The sequence below is a fragment of the Nipponia nippon genome, unplaced genomic scaffold (genome assembly GCF_047370975.1).
Source record: "Nipponia nippon isolate SJK-2023a ecotype South Korea unplaced genomic scaffold, ASM4737097v1 scaffold_9, whole genome shotgun sequence".
NCBI classification, from domain to species: Eukaryota; Metazoa; Chordata; class Aves; order Pelecaniformes; family Threskiornithidae; genus Nipponia; species Nipponia nippon.
In genome coordinates, this window is record NW_028262413.1 from 1,151,565 (window position 1) to 1,173,080 (window position 21,516).

Consider the following 21,516-nt stretch of genomic DNA (forward strand, 5'->3'; position numbering starts at 1 on the left):
GTATCATACTCTAGATTTATTTAAGTAACAGGGGAGAGTAGAGCAGGACGATATTTCAATCAAATTTTTCTCTAGGCAAATTATCTGTGAGTGAATTTATCTCCAAACACATTGGAAGCGAGGCACAAATAAAATAATGATCCAAAGCTGAAAATGTGACCTAAGGGTCATTTTAAAAATGTCTTTTCCAAATATGAGATTATTTTCCTATAAACAAAATAACGGTGTAATGATGATCCAATATTAGCATTTTTGGGCATGCTAACATCTACATATTAAGATAACGTCGTTATTAAAAATACTTCAGAGAAGCAAATCCACAGATAACTTTTATGTGATGTAAATGAACTATTTTTCTCTTTTTTTTTTTTTTTTTAAGTAATCATCATAATCCATTCTTCTCTAAGTAAACCCAGTATTTAGCCCATAGCAGAAAAACTGAACTTCAGAAGTCCCCTGATGAAGCATATTTACCACAATAAAAACTTCAAAAAAATTCAGGTGCTACTTCCAGTTTTAAAGAATCAATTTAGTACTAACTCTGATTTTGCACCTAGTAGTTAGCAGGATTTATTGATCACATTGTATACCAGAGCTTACAAGGCTATAACACGTGCTTACGCTATGATTTAGTGAAGAGAGATAGTGCAGTTTGACAGTGATTATTTCCATTAAGAAGCAGGTGCACAAGAGCCATCTGCAAGCCCTAAGAAAATAGCCATGATGTATTAAAACCAAAAAACCACACTATGTTGCATATTTCTGAGCACATAGCCATGGCAGATAGTGCTGACAGCTCTGTGAGAAGTTATATTCATCACACAGTTTTGATCACCGAATCCACGTTCCTCCTACTGATCCATTTCCTCAAGATCTAAATGCAAGACCAACTGTAAATTGTTGGTTTGCTTGGGGTTTTTTAGAATACAAACCGTAAGAAAAGATGCATTCTTTTCTTCAAAATTCTCAAGTGATGTCCGAAACTAATTAGCATTCAGCACAGGATAAAAGGCTTGAAGTTTGCTATCTTTACATCATCAGCATCGCTAACAAGGCAAATATTCAGAAATCGGATCAAAGTGGATGAATACCTATATTCCAGTTTTGATAGGCTTTATTTCCTGGGCCTGAAAAAGCAGTCCTCCCAGTTTCTGGAAAACAAGGACTTGGCTTTTTAAAGACTGTATTTAACTAATTGCAGACAGAAGCACAACAGCTAGACCACGTGAACCCTGTATGAATCCTGGAGGAAAAGCACAGTAACATGAACTACCTACACAAGAATAGAGAGTAAGGAGTAGACATTCTTTGAGTGGCTGTGAACGGAGGGGAGAAGCAATAGCAAAACGTATGTGGTGCCAGGCACTTTTTCTCCATTTATCTCTATGCTCACAAGTGCATCTATGTACGATAGAGTGATACACACGACACACAAAGAACTTACCTGCTAGCACAAATATTTTTGTGAGTGTCAGAAAAAGGATATGGGAAATAAACACCCTACTACTGTATGCAGAACCCTTGCAGAGCTGCTTTGCCAGGAAATTCCCTCCCCACCCCCTCAAGTGGAAACTACAATGATTAAACCCAACTTCCCAAGGAGAGTAAATGCAGTTAGCTAAATTTGTGGAAAATTAGAAATAAGACTAATAAGACTGTTCAGAGAGAGCCTCCTGTCTTAATGTCTTTAGCTCACAGGAAAAGCAGATAATTGACTTAATTTAGGTTCCTTCCCTGCTCCCCTTCTCCCCCTGCAAAAGAAGTCTTTAAAGAAAAAAAAGCAGTATCCTAATCTTTTAGCAGTCCCACACATTTCATTTACATCATTTGGAAAGAGTAGTAATCAGTGTTAGTAAGGATAATGGAATCCCTCATGTTGAGGGATGAGAAGTTTTGTCAGAATTTTTAGGACTTTCATTTAACTCCAATAATTTTGTGGAAACTGCTGCACCTAATATTTTTGTGATATAATATAATTAAGATATAACACTATAGAAATGATCCCACGGAAAAGAGTGACACATATTTTATATTAGAGAACTATTTGACTATTACAGACTTACACCTTGCATTTTTTTTAATATATTAAAAGTAATATGCTCTAAGAAATAAATATATTTCCTTTAAATGTGCCTCAGAAGTTTTACCGCATACCCTTTCATCAGTGTTCTTACCTTTTTCTGAAGAACATTGATTTTTCTTTCTTTTACTTCCAACATGTCTTTCATATCTCGAATCTCTCCAGCCAGGGTTCCTTTCTCTTCTGTGAGGTCTTGAAGTTGTTTTGTTTTTTTATTGAGAAAGGTTTCTTTTTCTTCCAATCGTAACCGCAAGGCATCAACCTACAGTAAGTAAATCAAACATGTTTAGGTTTATAGCAAAAATCATTAGCATATTTTATTTATTTTTTATAATTCCTTTTTTTTGTCACTTAGGAAATGTTTTATTTCTTTTCTATGTAGATTTTCCAACTTTATCTCGGACTGAGATTCTTTTACTTGTTAAAATGCAATAAAAAATGAAAGCACTTTTAGCACCAAAGCATGAATAGAAAAAGTATAATAGTCAAAACTTGAAATAGCATTAAAACAGTCCTAACTTGACATATGCATAAAGTACTGAAAAAAAAAAATCATCATGACTTATTAAATACATAACTCATTGAAAATAGCGTTCTGTATCCTGTAGTTAATTTGCCCCTTAAAGCCATGAAGTGGGCACTCAGCTACTACAGCCACTACCCAGGTTTGGGCACAGATCAGAAGTCCAGAAACAGAATTATTTAACAGAGGGACAGCGAATAGGGAAGTGAGAAGGTCCTTCACTTCTCCCCGGTGTATATCACACACAAGTCGCTTAACAAATGGCCCTTTCTGTACTTTTCTGTAGTAAGCACAAATCCCTGTCAACCAAAATAAAGGATTTTCCTCAGCTTAAATGTCTTAATAAAGAACCTCACCAAATTGCTACGCATTACATAACTGGTTTTTTCCTTTAGAAGCCCTAAAAAAAATACCAACAACAACAACAACAAACCCCAACGCAAACCAAAAGCATTCTAACAGCCCAGAAGGTGTATGTAGCCTTGATCTTCTCATTTCTTGCTGTATAAATGCCCAAGCATGCAATTTTATTGTTCTCTCAACGCAACTCAAACAGTTCTCGGATTATGGTCAGGCAAATACTTGCTGGTGGTCTGGAAAAAATCCAGATCACTTGATACTGGTTACTACTCGTATACAGTTGTTTCCATAAGCAGCTCTACTCCTAATTGCAATTAAAAGCTTGGTTACTCGTAGAAGCATTTGGAAATAAGGAGGAAAAATAGGCGACTCTCCTCCATTACAAGATGGGGGGATGGGGGGAGCAGGACAGCAGCATAAATATTATTATCAAAAAAGAGAAAAACATTTGGTGAAGCAAGGAACAAAGTGGCAAGAAAAGGGAAAATCTAAATGACAGGGTACCTGTTCAAGGAAAGGGAGAAGGAGGGAACTGGCTCTTTGGGGAGTATAATGAAGAAACAGGAAAGTATGCATAATGTGGAAAGGCAGACATGGCCACAGCAGTGGCCACATACACATGGATCCAGGCGGAAACACTCAAAAAATGTCAAAATAGGGGAAGAAACAAAAAGCTAGACAGGAAAGCAACTTTTTTCAAGCAGATTTAACAATCCCACTTCACAGCTTCAAATTCCTAGCACATTTTTTACTAATACCTTTCTACATAAGCGCTGCTAGAGTAGCTACCGCAGGGCAAGGTACGATTGCGAACGGAAAAGGTGTTGCTCTCCACACTGTGGAGAGGAGAGGAAGCAGTCACTGTCTCACGAGATGCTCACTGACACCATCTCTGAGAACTTCTACTGGCTCTCCAGAGCTTTCAAAAAGGTATTCAAAGTAAGAGATCTTGTCATAGCTTCCTTAAATTAAAATATAACAATGGACTGGAATAAAGCAAATACTTCAGTGGTCTTACAATGATGTGATGGTGAAGTGGAGGTGAAACCATAAGGGGGAATTGCAAGCAAAAACTAGAGCTGGAAAATGAAGTTTTGCAAGCTTTAATGGTGCAGCTTTTTATATAGTAGAAAAGATAAGACAGTTAGGAATCAATACTGTATTAATTCAAGAATATAAAGATACTGACTGTAGAATGTAGAGGGTTCAAAATATGATGCATGTAATCTTTACTGACCTTGATAATTAGCAAAATGAAAAATCATGTTTCACTGAAATGGAAAGAGCAAGTAACATTATTCCTACAAGAACGTTTAAAAAAATGTAAGGAAGGGTGGGCTAAGTTGAACAGAGAAATGAAGAAGAATTGGGGGGGGACGACAAAAAAAAAACCAGCCAAAAAACCCCAACAGAAATTAAACTGAATTGGAATGTGTATCTCTAGTTTAAAATATTTATCAATTTCTCTGTCTAACCTAAAATATGCTGGGGGGGGCTGAGGGGCAGAACTTAATTCACTAATGCCAAAGAAAGAATTATCCATCACATAAATTCTAGTCTTAATACCTTTGTAATAAAAGGTATTTTTGTAATAAAATAGTAGACATCTCAATTCATTAAAGCAACAGAATATGTTTGGGTTTAACCATCAGCACTGCAAGACTTGCACCTCACATGCAGCGGTCCCTTCAGCGGGTGCTGCCACCAAAGCCCACCCGTTTCCGCGTTCTGGTTCAGAAACGCAGGTACAACTGAATCACTGAGCAGCTCACAGGCAGCACAACACAGAGTACTGGGTGGGGATATTTGGGGGTAGAAACCAGATTTCATCCTATATCAAGTTTTTAAAGACTAAGCGAGACACTTTTTTTTTTTTAATGTGAGCCTCATTATTGAAGGCTTATTTGTAAATAAAAATAATACAAGAAAATATAGTTTACCCATGAAACTTTGTCAGCACTTTTAAACATAAGAGATCAACAAAACCAACCCACTGTTAGTGTTAAGCTTTACAGATTCAATTCCGCATTCCTTGTGCAGTCTCAAACTTCCAAATTCAAGCCTGGGGTACAGAAATCAAGGAGTTTATTCTTAGTGAAGGATTTCAGTTTTCCAGAAGGCTGGTTAACACATCGAAACTTAGAATCCAGGAGAGGAGATACTAAAAATAATGCTATAGACCTACTTCTGCATTTGCCCTTCCACTCCACCCAGAGGGAGCAAGACCCTACGTAGCACAGAAAGCACACGGAGGTGGCAGCGTGGGCGCCGGGGACCTTCGCAAGGTTTGCAAGCCATTAGAGTGACATTATCATTTCACGCAAAGTAGAGAACTAAGATAAAGAGAGTGCAATCATTTATTACAAAGACAGGTTTCCTTGAATAGAGACCATTTTTCTGATACTGTTTTCTTCTGCAGCTCTGAAACGAGGTGTTCACATTCAGCGGACCCACACAGGCTTGTTTTGGCTGCAAGGTACGCCATTGAGAAGACAAGGTTTGGATAGAAAATATATGATGTGGCAATCTAGAATAATTCTCCATCTACAAGAGAGCTGCAGAAAGTCAGGCAAGTGAGAAATTTTAGATTCACGAATCCAAATTTCAAACATACAAATGTCAGAAAATACAGAACAAGCGTTTAAGGTTTACATTACCTAGAAATTCATAAAGTTTATTCATAATAAAAAGCTAGATGGAAGTAACTGAAAGGGCATAAATGTTAGTTTAACATTTTTAAGTTCTGCAGTTGGAATAGTCAGAAAGGGTCATACGTATTAAGCCCTTTTTTTCCCTAATTAATCAGAATATTAGTACAGAACAAAACAATCAGCAAATCTAATTTATTTTTATTTATATTCTGAGGTTTGTAATGCTAAATTTATTCAAAGCAAAAGTCTTTGCAATGCCATTTTAAAACTTGGTTTGGGACCAATTTAAATGATCTATTGGATCTTGAAATGCATGTTCTTCCTGCTCTTAAAATGGCTCACTGCTTTTCTCTACACTGGAAAAAAAAGATTTATATTCTACTGGATTTATTTTATTTTTAAGACTTTTTTTACAGTATTACTGTAATAGGATCTTGCAGTTTGTAAGCAGCATGCAGTATGAGATTCAAAGATGACTTTTTAAGTTAGAAAACAAGAAATAGTAGTAGCAGCAAACTTTCAGACCTCTTTTAATAAACATAGGAGACCTCATCTGAAACTCATTACCACATCTTCTTTATACTTAATCACTTATTTGCTTCATGTCTGAAAGCAATCCCTTAAGTCAAATCACAAGAATCTCTGTTGGGCCTTTAAGCTGCAGCTGAGAAGCTTGTCATAACATTGCAGCAGGAGCTCCAAAAGGGGTTCTCTCTCCAGTCAGGCACTGCAAGTCTCCTTTGCCAACTGCCACTAGGCAGAAGCTTAATGCTTGAAGTCAAAGGGAGTTTGGAGGTGACTAGACCTACTGATAAACAAAGCACAGATACCGTTCCCCAGTCACTGGGGTAACGCAGCAGCTTACACGTGTGCTGAGGCACTTCTCTTCTGCGGGGCTGAACCAGACGGTTTCCGAGTCAATAGGCTTTTCTTCTCTACCCGTCCAGTCCCCACCCTAAGGGCCGAGCAGACAATCCTCACTCTTCTTCACAGATTTCTTCCCACGCACCCTGTCCTCACAGCTCACTAGGTTCAACTTGGGAATGGGGATTTTAGGCATTAAAACTTGGGAGCGCAAGAAGGAGGGTTGAGAGGATGAGTGGAGGGCGCTGAAGTCCAAGTCTGTGAGTGACAGCCTGTGTGGGAACGGGGAGCAGAGCCCTGTCCACGCCAGTTTCTCAGCCCCCAATCCTGCCCTCAGACAGCCGTTTAATAATTAAAGAGCACCACATGACTGAACCTTTCTGCCTTTCCTTTCACCACTAGCCAGCTCATGACACAACTGATACGTTATTTCTATTCCCTAAACAAAGACACAAATTCAACCTGGAGGGACGAGAGAAACTCAGTGGCGGTTTTCTTTCACTCCAAAAAGAAGCAGACATGGAACTCTGCAGCAGAGCCGCAATCTCCATCTTCCCTTTCACCAGCTAGCTTTCAGGCCATCCACACAAAAACCTTCAAGTTAGCACAAGGGTTATGACCTCGACTGTGCCACAGAGTACCAGGCACCCAGTATTTCAGAGATGTCTGGACTGACTCTAAATGCAGAAACAGATTGTTTTCTTGTTAAAGTCATAAACAGATTACTCCACACGCCTTCGTATAAATAGTTGACACCTTAGATCAAGTCTTTCAGCTCCATGGTAACTTTTTAACACGTAGTAATGAACGCTCATGTGTTTGAGGTGAATTGCATTCTTCCGTAAGAAGCTGCACATGGACTTAAGATCTGAATATATTTAGATGTAAGTGGTGTAACTTCTGCCTAGAACCCCAGTTCCCACAAGAGACTGCTCTTAATAGAAGACTATCTCGGTTCTCATTTAAGAATTCATTTCTAGCCTTGGAAGCTTCAATAAAAGCTTTAAAGCACGACTGAAGTGCAGCTTCAATTGCACTGAGAAAAATGTTCTAAAAGATTCGAAACAGCCAAAGAATCTCAATCCCAGCAACCCCACTTTTCACACAAGGACAGCGCAAGCGTTGGGAAGGAAAGAGTACGGCATGTCCAACCACAGCCTCAGGTGGCAGATCCTCCGGTCTAGTCCCCGTGTCTCCTGCCCGCACTCCTCCCTCGCTGGCCGCTGAGTGGTTCTGGATGCGCCAGAGCCCGAGGGGCCACCCTCGTGGCTAACCCAGAGCGATAACAGACGGGCTTACACCACCCGTTCTCTGGCAGGGCCTCTGACGCTCCCGTAACAGTCCATGGCATAACCTCCAAGCCACAACAAATCCAATGTCATACTTAGGAGGTTAAACTGTCTTATTTCCCAGCCCTTTCCCAATGAACCACAGGTCAGCAAATGCTCTACTGTTCTAGCTAGAACCTGAGTTCCACAGAATTACGAGGAAATTCCTTCTTAAAGGCCGTTCACCTTCCTGGTGAAACAGAAATCTTTCTCGCATATGATGAGAAGCAGCTAATGACCTGGGTTACTGACATAGCATTTCCCATGTTTCAGTCTGGATCATGGAGACTCAAACTAATCTTTTGCAAACCATACATTTTCCTATTCTTTTATATGACAATACTTTATTTAATGCTCCCTCTTTTTTCCCCCTTTGTGCAGAAATATTTTAACCATTATTTATTATAATTAAAGCCAAGTCCATGTGAGAGCTCAGACTAAAACCTTTAAGACCCGAGAAGGATAGTATTTGTAACACAGCATGGTTTTCCATCTGTGTCATCCTTGTCTCCTTGCAAGTACAAGAAACAGAATTATCTCTAGTCCTGCTCCCCAGAAGCTACTTTTTGTGTAGCTCAAATTAGATTGTGTCCTGACACCAATGTTGGGAAGAAAAAAAGAAAAAAAAAATATCTGCCAAATATATCTCTATTTTCTCCTCAACCAGTAGTCGGATACCGTGAGACTGATACAGAAGAGCACTTTAATTCAAAAATTCACCTACACAATAAAGCCCAGGTATTACCATAGACTGGGTATATCAGCCCCCAAACCAGCACACCCAGCAAGGAGCCATTCTGGAATCAGTGCTCTACGTGAGTTTTCAGAGTAGCAGAACTCTGAGCCCGTGCCAGTACGGGAGAGTGAATAGGCAGTTCATACTGTGTGTGGTCTTAGGTGTACAGGTTTATTTTCTATTCACAGGAATGCAATGGGGAGGTTTACAAGAACATCGGTTATGTCAGTCATTTTCTCCTTCCCCAAATTCTTCTTTCTGCCTCCAGTAATCATGAACCAAGACTTTTACATTTCTCATAATGCAAAGTAAAACCACCTCAGCCTGAACTGCATGCGACCTTTTACTATATGGTATCTGTTTGGTGCTAAGCATGCATGACATCATGTCGTAAGTCAAATATGAACCTCCAGATGGTGTAAAACCGAAAAGCTGTCAAATCAGTTCCCCGTCTTGTGGAAGACAAGAAGCAAAATATACTACTACATTTATAGCCAGAATGAATTTGTGAATATTAGAAATTATCTCTTCCTGGAAAAGGGTACTGTGAAATCACATCTCCCAAAAATAATGAAACAATGAAGTATTCTAAACGGACCGTGCCAGTACACTATAAGAAATGTCTGCCATTTCGTTACTCCTCCTTTTACATCTATGGCATTTTAAATATAATCTGAAAGGAAATTAAATATGGGTCACTTTACAGCATCAGATATATATTTTTATATTTGAAAGGATAAGGATTTCTGGTACACAAAAACCCTCTCTTTGGCTTTTCACTCAACACTATGTAATTTTAAGAGTCCTTGACTTATTTTTCCCAAGCTTTGGCAGTACATTTACTAGTAAAACTTGGCAATCTCAAGAACGCCATCATTTTCCACAAAAATAAAGCCAAAACAGATCTGATAGCTAACACATAAAGCATTTCAAAGACCTCTGTCCAAGTAAATTGCTTTTTAATTTTGCCTAACTTCTTTTTCCTCAGCAACTACTTATTTCAACTCTTAATACAATAAACCCTGTCACTTGCTCTGGAAATATACAACACACTGCGAAAAACTTCAGAATTGGGTTATGCTTTAGAAAGAAAAGTTCATGTAAGTGGCAAAAATTGCCAAATTCAAAGTCGAACTTTATTAATCTTCATGTCATCACCCACCACCCATGACCAGCTCCAGTAGTGACGTCTATTTCTTGAAGTTCCTTACTGTTAACTGTTTAACTTGTATGCCATATTATAAATATCATTTATGAAACTGTTTTTAGTGTTATGGAGCTCCATGAGGAAGTAAAACATGAAGAAGCACTACTGTGTTTCACTGTTAAGAATTATTTATTTTACCATCATAAATAAATACATTTAAAGCAAAGGTTTGCCTGTGGTTTTTTTTTTTAAACTAATTCTGAGTTTTCTAGTCAAGCACTAGGTGTGTGCTGTAGTACCGCCCTGGGGGTGACAGAGGAGGCAGGCTGTAAGCCACAGTCCATCTCCCTCCTAACCCCACCTCTGTTGCAGCACACGCTGCGGTCAACGTTTGCCACTGTGTCCCAGGGCCAGGCTGCTCCCCTTGCGTACTCCCGTTCTCTCCCTTCCTGATGACCACGACGGGCTCCACGGGGCTGTTGACACTTTTCTGTGCTACTATTTGCTCTCTTAGTGTATTATGCAGCCATTTTTTGAGGAACCTCTTCAGTGAATCAAAAACCAAACTTCTATTAAAGATCTTGGTGCCTGTATTTATACATCCGTATCTATATAGGGAAATGTAATAAGTTTTGATTACAAAAACCAGTTTAAATCAGGAAAAAAAGAGCTGTCACTTCAATTTTCTATACAGAAGTACTGAGTTGTGAGTACAGAGAGCATATCCTCACGTGGGCCTTTTTGCAAATACGAGAACTGAGTTGCAGTAAGGAAAGGGTATCATGTGTCTTTAAAATGTCCCAACTGTACTCTCCGCTTCAGAGCTAGTAAAAAAAAAAACAAAACAAAACAAAACTATTCTAAAAGACAACAATAAAATGAAAACTATTCCCTCATCATATTTATCCCTCATTTTTCAGTCTGACATGACAAACATTATTTCTTTCAAAGCAATGGCTCTGCCTGGTAATCCGTAGTATACTACCTTCATTTCTTTCAAAAACACCTGATCTATGTAAAATTCAAGGCAGAAAAGGCAGAACACGGCCACATTTTGAAGCTGCAGACACTTGGATTTTGTACAATTAATATGCTTTACATTCTTGTTCCAAATTGAAACTTTAGTGAGTTAGCTAGCTTTTTCCCTTCGTAGAGGAAAATTCCACTTCCAAGCATTATTCAACAACGTTCCCACCCCTGTTACTCTGGGCGTTATGGTTGCTCTAGTTTACATTCTAATTCAGCAAATTATGTTATTATAGAGCTGATACAGTTAACAGGCTTTACATTCTTTTAAGAATAACCTATTTTGCTGTCTTCTTTCTACCACTTCAGTATTTAAGAAGTGACAAAAGGAGAGGGGTTTAAAGCAGCTGAGTACATTGTAGTCAAGGGGAACAGACAGCGAGCAGCTTCAGATGGTTTGTAAGCAAAGAAGAGTGTTGGCTGTTCACATCAGGCAAACAAACCCATACCATCGCATACCGTTTCCCTCACAGAATCGCTGTCACAAGCTCTTTCAATCCGTCTGTACAAGGACCGGAGAACCACCTGATGGTGTAAGGCATCGAACGCACTTACTCTCCTTGAAAGATGGCAGCTACAGGTTTCCTAAAGCTCCCAGCCTCCCTCCTCGACAGCTGAGCCAGCCACCATCTCTACTACGCAATCTTCATTTTTCTTTCGTTCTTTTTTTTTCACTAGTCCAGATTATGCTGCTCTTTAAAAGAGAAAATTGGTAATGCTGACTGGTCAAACGACACTAGAGAAGGTTTTAGCTGAACCAGAGATTGTAGCCAAGATATAAATGGCTCCCTCAGGCAGTCTGAAACTCATCCTTGTGGAACATTATGCGCCACGAGGACTTCTGATCATGTGGAGCTTATCCATGCAGCCAACTGCCGAACAGCTGTTTTATTCAAATTTATATCTTTGCCTACTCCTACCACTAAAATTAGGTAGTTTAAAGCAACTAGTCCAAAGTTCAGAATTTAATATTCAGTTCAGTTCCAGCAAATTTTGGAAAACACATGGGAATTGTAACTCGTGTGTTAATACTTAAAGTTTTTGTTAATAAAACTTCCAACACTAACCTTACCTCATTGAACTTACCTCACTGATTTTTATGCTCACTATAAAACTATAGCTGTCATAATATTTTTGAATTACTGCAAAAGGAAGTCAGTCATTCCAGAGTCAATGTTATTTAGCAACATAATGATAGTTATAAATTCAAAATACTTAAAACCAATTTACAAAACTATCAATCGTGGAAGCTTTTAACTTGAAATTTCTGTCTCCAATAACATTCAAATTTTATTATACTGCAGCAGATTAATAGAAAGTGAATTAAAAGGCCACAACGTTCTTTTTTAAAGTCATGCCAATGCATTTAACTACTTCATGAAAAAAATGCATAGAATTCCATAACAGTGTAAGGATCATCAGTAAATATCTGTTAGCTTTATACATGATAAAAATAGAATTTTTACAGGAACTGTTTTTCTCCATTTAATTTTTTTTAGTAGTAGGAGTCAGTTATTACAAAGCGTTGACACAGCAGCGGAAGTGTGATTTCCAAAAAGCACATTTAGGTTTGCAAGCTCCTGAGCACATTCGAAGAAAGGCGGCGCCTGCAGGTGAGCCCCTCTCCGCCTGAGGGAGAGAGCCTGTGTTATGCTTGCAGAGGCGAGCTGCACCCTTGATCTCGCTCTCAATTTCAGATGTCTGGAGTGAGATACATCCCTAGGAGGAGAATCTTCTGGTTCACCCTGTTCCGAGACTGGAACACCCGCTTATGTCACCCCTTGTTTAGCAGACATTCCTACCTCAGCAGGTCCAGCTGGAATCAGCTTGGCTACAAGCTTATCTTCCAGGATCTGTGGCCAGCTCATAAACGGAGTGACATAAAACAGCTTGGGCAATATTTTTCATTTATTCATAAGAACACAGCAAACGGAGAAGAAGGTTAAAACAATAAGCTAAACATATATTGCTTACATTAAATATAACGCAGCATTTTCTTCATGAAATATGCCATTTTGGCTGTTGTATCTCTCCTGCCCACGTTCTTCCAGAGACCAAGTTACAGCCTTTTCTCTGCACACTGCTGCATTTTTCTCAAGAGCGAATAAGCTTCTAACTACTTGTAATCTCTCAATTTTCCAAAATTTTCCAAATACAAATTTTCCAAATATAAATTTCCCAAATTTTCTAAATATAAAAGCTGAGAGTGAAGTTCTCTCTCTCCCGACAAGCCAGGCTCCATAATCTCCTAGACGACAGTAAACATCAGCTGGTTTGACAGCGACCTTGAATACCAGCAAGTGTTACAGGTCTGCTTCGCTCCATCGCTTGCCCACAGTCCAAGCCTTTGGCTCCCTAGGCCCTTCTGGAACTCGGAACTTTCTCAGTAGCTCTGGCTCTGGAGGCATGTAAGACACGGCAACCCCCCTGCTTACTCCCCTTGCACATATGAGGCAAGAAGATACTTGCCCGGTATCAGAACAGAGTGCAGTGTTCTACTACACTAGACGGACGAAAAGGTGATGTGGAATATTTGGCATTCCAGTAGTAATGTTCTAAAGAGAAAAGTTGTCACGTACGTTAGGAGGTCCGTTTTGGCTGTTTTGAGACTTGCCCATAAAGGAAGTTCTTCTCACGGAAAAAAACTCAATGAAGGTTCAGTTTGCCAACAGCTGGCTTATTCTCAGTATTTATGCATTTCAACTAGAGCTGTTAGTATGCTACCAGACCCTCCAACAATCGAGTTTTTAAAAAAGATAAAAGGATAAAAAAGGTATTTTTATAAAAAGATAAAAAGGTACTTTGCAGGAAGATTCTGCACTTAAACATGCACTTATTCAGGAGGTCTCTGTCCTCCGTGCAATTACAGACATCAGCCACCCTCTTCAGAAAGGCCTGGTCAGTATATTATTCTTCTGGGTCTTTTTTCCTACCTTCATAGTCAGTCTTTTTTACCCATGCAGACTGGGGTGTATATTTTCTTGTATCAAAATACCCCGTCCACATGCTGTTTTTAAAATTAATATCCCTTTTACAGCATGCAACTGAGTTTAGGCGATGTATAGAAATAATCCAGTTGGTAACAGTACACAAATTAAGAATTATTATAAACGCCAAGTGTTTGCCTGGAGGAAAGGCAATATGTTGACTATACAATTTACTAACTGTAAAAACAGACTGCACTGACCACACCGTGTACAAAGTTCTCCATCTTTGTCTTAATAAATTAGGCTGGGCTACGCAGGCATATCAGAACCATGTAGACCTCAAATCAGGGGCCCCTGGGACAGTAAGACCTCAGGTGAGAAACAGAAGTCAACCTTCTGGTCTGCTCTGGCTTTATGCAATAATAAAGCGGTACACCTATGCCCACAATACCGGGCTTTTTTGTCTTCCCAGGAAAAGCCTAATGCTACGTATAGGCTCAATGCACATACACACCTGGCAAAACAGACTTTTACAAAATCCCCTTTCACAGAGGGGGAAGGTCATAGGATGCCTGTACTGCTTAGGGCTTCCAGCTCCGCTGCGAGTTGCTGGTCTTAACAGCATCCTACAGACTTACAAAACGACAGCAGCCAGAAGTGCTGTTTGTTCAGAATTCCAGAACGTCCTTGCATCTAGAGGCAAAATGCTACATTATTGGTTATAATGGCTTTGACAAAACATTTCCAAAATAACAAATAATTTCAATCTTTAGCTGACAAGCCTGAACTTCAACAAACAACAATGCTGAGGTTTCTAGGGGAAATCTTTTTATGAGATTAAGATGCAATATGTCAGACACGCTCTCTTCCACTAGCTGCACCAGTTCACTGTTACAGCCTCTTCCCATGTCTCTCCCCAGTCCTCCGTGATTACGATGTCCAGTTCGAGGACTAGAATATTCAAGGGTAGATTCAAAAATAATAACGCTAATGTAAGAATTCAATAGATGATACAGCCAAACTGAATGTACTGGGTCTGAACCACATGGCATAAAGCATCTGTGTAGAGAAACCCTACCTAAAGTCTGTGAAACAAACCCTATCTGGCTCAATTCTGTCATCAGTATTACATCTGAAAATGTACGTGTGCTAGCAGACAAGTTGCAAACTAACTTCAAAAACGAAATTAAAAGCGACATCCTATTTTACATTCTTTGTTCTACCAGGCCAAGGACACAAATTTCATGGAATTCAGAAGTCAGCTCTGCTAAAACAAGAAATAAGAGAAAATTAAAAGACTAGATAATTAAATTACATCTTTCTAGAAATAAAACTACAAGTTATGTAAGAATATATTAGCTCGGGAGAGATCTTTATTTCCATACTCAGAGTTGAACCATACTTTCTGCAATGTTTGATGCAAGTAATAATTAGCGAGCAATATTAAAAGCTTTTTTTTTTTTAAAAATGTGGACTGAAAGTTCCATAAAAGGACCCCCTAAAAGGATTACTCTGGCACGTAGTAAGGTACATTCTTGGTAAAATTTTATCTCTGTATCTACTAAACATCAATAAGATTTAAAAAAATGATAGAGATCTCCCAGCAAGAACATTCTAAGCCATCCAGGATATAATAAATAGCAATAAATTGTTCTTTAAATAGCAAAGTTTGCATACCGTTCTCGGAGACTGTTTTAATGGGAAGTCTGTCTCAAGCAAAGGCACCACGCGCTCTCTCTACAGCGAAGTCTTTTGCTTCCTGCAAGTGGTAGGTTGATTTGGGGGACAACTTAAAAACTACATGCGTGTCTCAGATGAAGAGTAAAAAATGGTATTGATCCCAGTGTTTGTAAGGATAATTTTTTTTAATATGAGGTTTACTTCTGAACTAAGGGAAAAACCGCTGATTAATTCTAATGAGACCCCAAAAAGAAATGCTTCTGTAGCAAGTCCACAGTGATCTCGGTGCTATAAATGATCTAAATAGGCATTTGAGACTCAGCTGATGACGATGATTCTTTTTAGCCATGTGGTATAACCTTAGTTTTCCAGTTATGGCATCTTGAAGATTAAAACATCTTTCCAGAGGAATGAAAATGCTAAATACACGCAACTCCCATAAAATGTAATTCTTTAACTGAAGGAGGAGCAAGAGTTGAGATTCTGCTTTGGGAGCAAGTAAAAATTGGTATATGAACTTCAGAAGAAAATTTAAGTCCAAGATCAGAAAGCAAAAGATTTCAGACTCAAAGGTTAGCAATGAAAACTTTTTGATAATAGGTGAAAGAGATAAAAAAGCTAACAATATAAATACCTATTTATAGCTACAACTGGCAAGGTTTTAAGAACTCTTGAATTACACAATTAAAACCTGTTTGTCAGCATTGCCTGAACATGATATCTGCACAAATCGCTGCTTCTCATGTGAATGGTAGTGCTGACTAGTCTTCAGCAAAGACAAGCCAGAAAAGGAACAGGGTATCACTTAAGAGTGAGCTATTAGGAAAACAGCTCTGTGCCGAGAATAACGAAAAGAATAACAAAAGAACCGACATTCTTGTATGACCGGACATTATAAGAGGAAAAAGCTAGGGCAGTAATAGCAAACGATTGCTCAAAATTAAGGACTTCAATACAAAACTCAAAGATATACGTAGCTGACCCACGTACCACACAATTACTTGATTTTTGCAAATAATCAACTTGAAAAAAGTCGGAAAAATGACCCTAATAGCTCAGCTGTAGCAGTGCCTTTGGATGGATCATCAACTGTTTGACAAAGGAACTTGCCAGCGGGTCTAGTCTTGTGAGAGTACAGATATATGCAGCTCTCAACTTTTCCCATCAGGGCCTTACCCAGAAACAAGTTCAACAAGCACCTACTAATAGCAACAATGTCTTTGTTATCTAATGCATGGAACCTTCCAGAGTGCCAAGAACGGTCATATCTTTTCTGGAAGCTTATGTCTATATTATAGACGTTAGGAGATGATACCTGAATAGCCGTCCGTATGCTATGGCAGTTAGTTTTGGGACCAGAGAACAGTCTGAAAACATTTCATTGACTAGTACGGCCAAAGCCTTTACTAGTACGTAGGACAAGTGACTTTACTGGGCTAGTTTGCAAGTGACTTGAGAACAAGATTAAAAGCATACTGCGAGTCATGTGATAACTACTTATTTCTTAAAATCTCAGACCTGAAATAAGTGTTGAAACTCTTACCAAAAAAAAAAAAACCAAAAAAAAACCCAGACTCATCTTTATGATAATGTAGAAAAAACAAGATCTAAAAATCTCAAAACAGAAAGATATATAAAAATAGAATTTAGATCACATTTAAAATGTTATGATTTTCAGACTCAAGGTTTAAAATGTGAGGGCTCAGTAGTTTTCGGATTATGGAAACCAATAGCTTTTCAGTGATATTCTGAGCCCTTTAAGAAACTGCGCTGTGAAATGCTGTATCATATATATGAATTCAATTCTGTAAGTTATTATTCAGAGGTATCCGAGAGCAGCCAGCCCATCAGTTGAAAATGACAAGGCTTGGTAACATTGCTAGAGTTAAACAATCTTGTTCATAGCAAGCACCTCAGCCAAAAAGCAGACTGTATTCCTACTGAAACAGCAGTGCAGCCATTTTGCCTATCTTAGACATTGCAAATATACTTACTTTTTATGCTGGAAACAGACTCCCAAACTACTTTCCAGAGATTGTGCTGGCTTGTGATAAGAATTCCAGACAAGGAAAGGCTACTTAGACCATGAGAGGCTGCTTGAGATGCAGTGTGTCAAGAAAAGACTAAAAGAGCAGTTTCAGATTCCGAATTGGTAACTCCTTTTTTTTAGTGCCATCTTTGCAGTAACATTCTTCAGGCATTTTAGGTACAACTGGAGAAGGCATTTTACTCTAAAAAACTTGAATCAGCACGGAAATGGTAGATCTTCACCTCATATTTTAAGTGTTTGAAATGTCTAAGATAATTAATGAGACTCAACAATGCTGCAAAGTAATGCATGAGATTGGAACTAGGGATATAAAAGCAACAATTTTATTCTTTATATAAACGCAGTGCTTATCATAGAGGTTACATGGTACATTACAAAGAAGAAGTTGCACAGGAATGAAAGCAGACATAAGTTTCAGTTGCAGGCTTCCTAACACACTAACAGAGATTAGCTTGCCAAATATTTTTCTGAATCCAGTCTGCCAGATCATCTAGCAGCAAGTCAGAGATATGTCAAGATCTGATCTTGCATTTATTTATTATTATGCTGGAAGCTATAGGTTTACTAGTTTACCACAATTATATTCCATCTGGGAGACACTCAGTTTCTCAGGACAGAATAGCATCTGCATGAGAAAGATAAAGCAAAACTGATATGTGCTGCTTTCGTAACACTCTTGACACTAAACAAGCTAAGTAAAGTTAGATATGAAGAAAAAAAAATTGTGTCGCAGAAGTGGTCTTACACTGTCAAATATGTAAGGGATACTTTCAGAAAAAGAATCAGCAGCGAAATGACTCTCCAAAACTACTTTCAGAGAAAGTGCCCTGCAACCCACAAGAACCAGCAGTGACCGCCAAGACACGGGGACTAAAAGACAGAAAGAAAGAAAGAGAGGCCCTCAGCTGAACACCAACTCAGCCAGAATACAAGCCAGCTCCGATTCTTCGCAGCACGAGGAAGTCTAGAACCCACAGATCTCTCAACTGTGACTTCCAGGATGCCATCATGTTCTTTCCTGCGCCAAAACGTGCAAGACAATACTAGGTATCGTGTACACTTTATTACATTTCAAAAAGAGAAACTTCACGACCTACGTATCCATGTTCGATCCTGCGCTGCAGAACCTGCACGGAAAAATCATGAAACCACAATCACCTACACTAGAATAGCTTGAAAGATATCTTTCCTCCTTCCCCCTTTTCCAGCTCTCTTCAAGGTATCTCTAATCTATAAAGCTCATAATCAGAAAAAAAATGTGGCTAATACAGATCTAGCACAGCCAGAGTGTCACAGAGCAACAAATCCCAGACTTGTAAAACAGGGCCCTCTAAATCCTGCAGAGGCATCCCAGATTTTTTTATATACTTGATTCAATGTACTGTGTGCTATAAGGAAAAATCTGTTGGTGAAACAGAACTACTATTCCATATCATAATGAAGATACAGAGACAACGAATGGGGCGGTGGGGGAACAATTTAGCCAGAAGACAACAATTTTGCACAAAGCAAACAATTTGTTCCCGACATCTCATTCCTCTAGGGAGTCCTGCAAAACAGCTTCAAATGAAATGCCTAGGAATAAAATTCATAACTCTGCTGGATATTAAAATGGCCATTGAAAACGGTTCACAGAACAAAGCTACAAAACAACATCTACAAACTTCTCAGCCAGCAAATGAAGACTACTAGAATTATAACAGGATCAAAAAATAGCCACTGAAACAATGAAAAGGTTTTTCATTTTGCTGTACTCAGCTAAAATTTAAGTGTGATGCAATAAAATGCTAATTCACTGACCTTCCATAAACTACTATTTATTTTTTTTTAAATCTCGTTAGCACAAGACTTACCATTAATTTGAGTAATGTTTGTCAATGTATAATCTGTATGCTGGAGATATTTCAACAGAATTTATAGAAGAGAAAGGTGTCATAACATTCAACATAACTAATCAGAAGGTCAAAAATATAATTTAAAATAAAAATGGTAATATGAAAATATGATTAATACATGCTTTTTAGAGAGTTTAAGAATTATTTCTCTGCTCAGATTTCCTCCCAAAAGCATGTTAACAATCTCCCAGCTACAGGAAAGGACTAGATACAAAAGTAATGTTACAGGAGAACTGCTGTCAAAACTAAAACAAAAACTCTAATTACATTTGATAAATGATCCAAATGTATTAAATTGTGGTCATTACACATCAGATAGTGAAACATCATTGAATTAATTTGGAGATATAACTATACATATAAGCTCCGTTTGTTTTATTTCTCTTCTCTTTTTCCTTTTTTTTATAGCAAAATTTTGTCACCAGCAGGAAAAGAAAATACAGGGGGAGGAAAATGTAGTCAATACAATACACTATATAATCATGTCAGGGTCCAAACGCCATTTTCTCCCATTTTCTGTAGAAGGAATTAGTGTCTTCAGACAATACCTCAAGCAGGCAATCATCAGCAAGATGGTTCTACTCTGTCCAGCTCAGTTTTCCGGTCCATACTGTAACCACAGTGACCGCTATACCTGCCTCACAGGCATACTGGGAAGTTCCGAGACCTTGTTAAAACCTTTGAAAAGTGCCTTGCACAAGAAACCAGAGGTGCGTCATGCCGCAAAGGCAAAAAAGAATAAGCAGATGGGGTAATGGAGCGTTGAATCAGGACAGCAGGCAAGCAGCTCGAGCCATTTCTGGAAAGACCGTGGTTCCTTTAGGAGCAGGATCTCTTTCAAAAATTCCCAAGGAAAGATCCAGAGTCCCATAATGACAGGTCTCCCATTGAAGCTTGTGAAGTATTTTCAAGACTTCTGACAGAGACATTAAAGAACTGCTATTATACTTTACAATAGCAGGCTGGAAGGAAAAACGCAGCATGATGTGCAGCATCTTAAGAGCAGATATCCTCCAGACCAATTTCTGCTAGTATTATTATTATAAACGTCACGCAAAAATCTGATCATTACCCCTGGAAAGTGCAATGCACCCCTACTCAGGGAGCCTCTGAAAAGTTTCCCATATTTTAAAGCTTGAAGCAAAAGTTCGGCTGAGCCAAAAAAATGCACAAATGAATGTTTCAAATGATTCTTTTATCAGGGCCTTTAAAAAATGAAACTTTTCTTGACTTGGTTTGCTCTAAAAAGTAAATTTGGGAAAGTTTGAACAAAAATTTTATGACCATTTTTAGTAATGTAAAGATAGAGAGATTCCATTTTTTAAAGGAGGAAGGAGAAAGAAACATTCTACAGATTTTTTTCCACACAACAAACCCAAATTGTTGGAACGCCAGACTGTGACATGTTAATAATACTAAATGATCAAATAACATATAACATAGAAGCTACAAGATTCTGAGCACAGACTGACAAGTCTACCTTGTAAAAAGTAATTTTTTTTTAAAGTATTTTAGAGTCTGGTCAGATTACCACAAGTAAACAATCTGAAGTTGTTTAAAACCTCATTCATCGCTGAGTTGGAACTTACTATTCCTTAGCAAATACATCATAACCAAAAGAGGAATGTCACCAGTTCACAGCAGTGATAAGGAAAATGAGTTGGCTGAAATGACCCCTGCAAATGAAACCACAATACGATGATAACGTTTGAGCCAAGCCTTTTTAGCATCATAAGGAAGTTTTTCCATTTTCCAGATCATCCCTCTATCTAACCTTCCTCTGCACCTCTCCTGTCCTGAATTATTCTTGCTTGAACCTGGGTGACCACAACCATAAACTGCATTTCCGAGGAGATCTCACAGAGCACATTAAAACATTCCCCATCTGTAACAGAAACCTCTCTCCTGATACATTCTAGGATAAGATTTTCCACAGCCGCATTTTACTGGTGACCAACAGCAATCTTCTGACTAACACACTAATACTACCTTTACCTCAATCTTTACGTTATAGAAGTTCTAGTTTTTAGTCCTCAGGGGCCTAACCCTGCACTTCGTACTACCACCACATCTCAGCCATTTTTCTCATTCCAGAATTCAAGATCATCCAAATGTCCTCAGCATCGCTAGTGGCTCCCATCTGTGCATCTCCATGAAATCTTACAAGTGTGCTTCCAAGGTCTGGCAAGCTGTGCAATGAAAATATTAAATAAGCCTCATTGTAATATCAGGGCTTGAGATGCTTCCAC

The 21,516-nt window shown here is 38.6% G+C and overlaps 1 protein-coding gene across 4 annotated transcripts in view; it reads right to left on the reverse strand.

The window, feature by feature from the left end:
• ERC2 (ELKS/RAB6-interacting/CAST family member 2) overlaps positions 1-21,516 on the reverse strand; it is a 531,140-nt gene that overhangs the window by 344,546 nt on the left and 165,078 nt on the right. For all 4 annotated transcript variants that reach the window (XM_087745272.1, XM_087745274.1, XM_087745271.1 and 1 more), the window contains one exon: positions 2,175-2,342. In XM_087745272.1, coding sequence (XP_087601398.1) covers positions 2,175-2,342 — 168 coding nt within the window. The remainder of the gene's footprint in view (positions 1-2,174; positions 2,343-21,516) is intronic.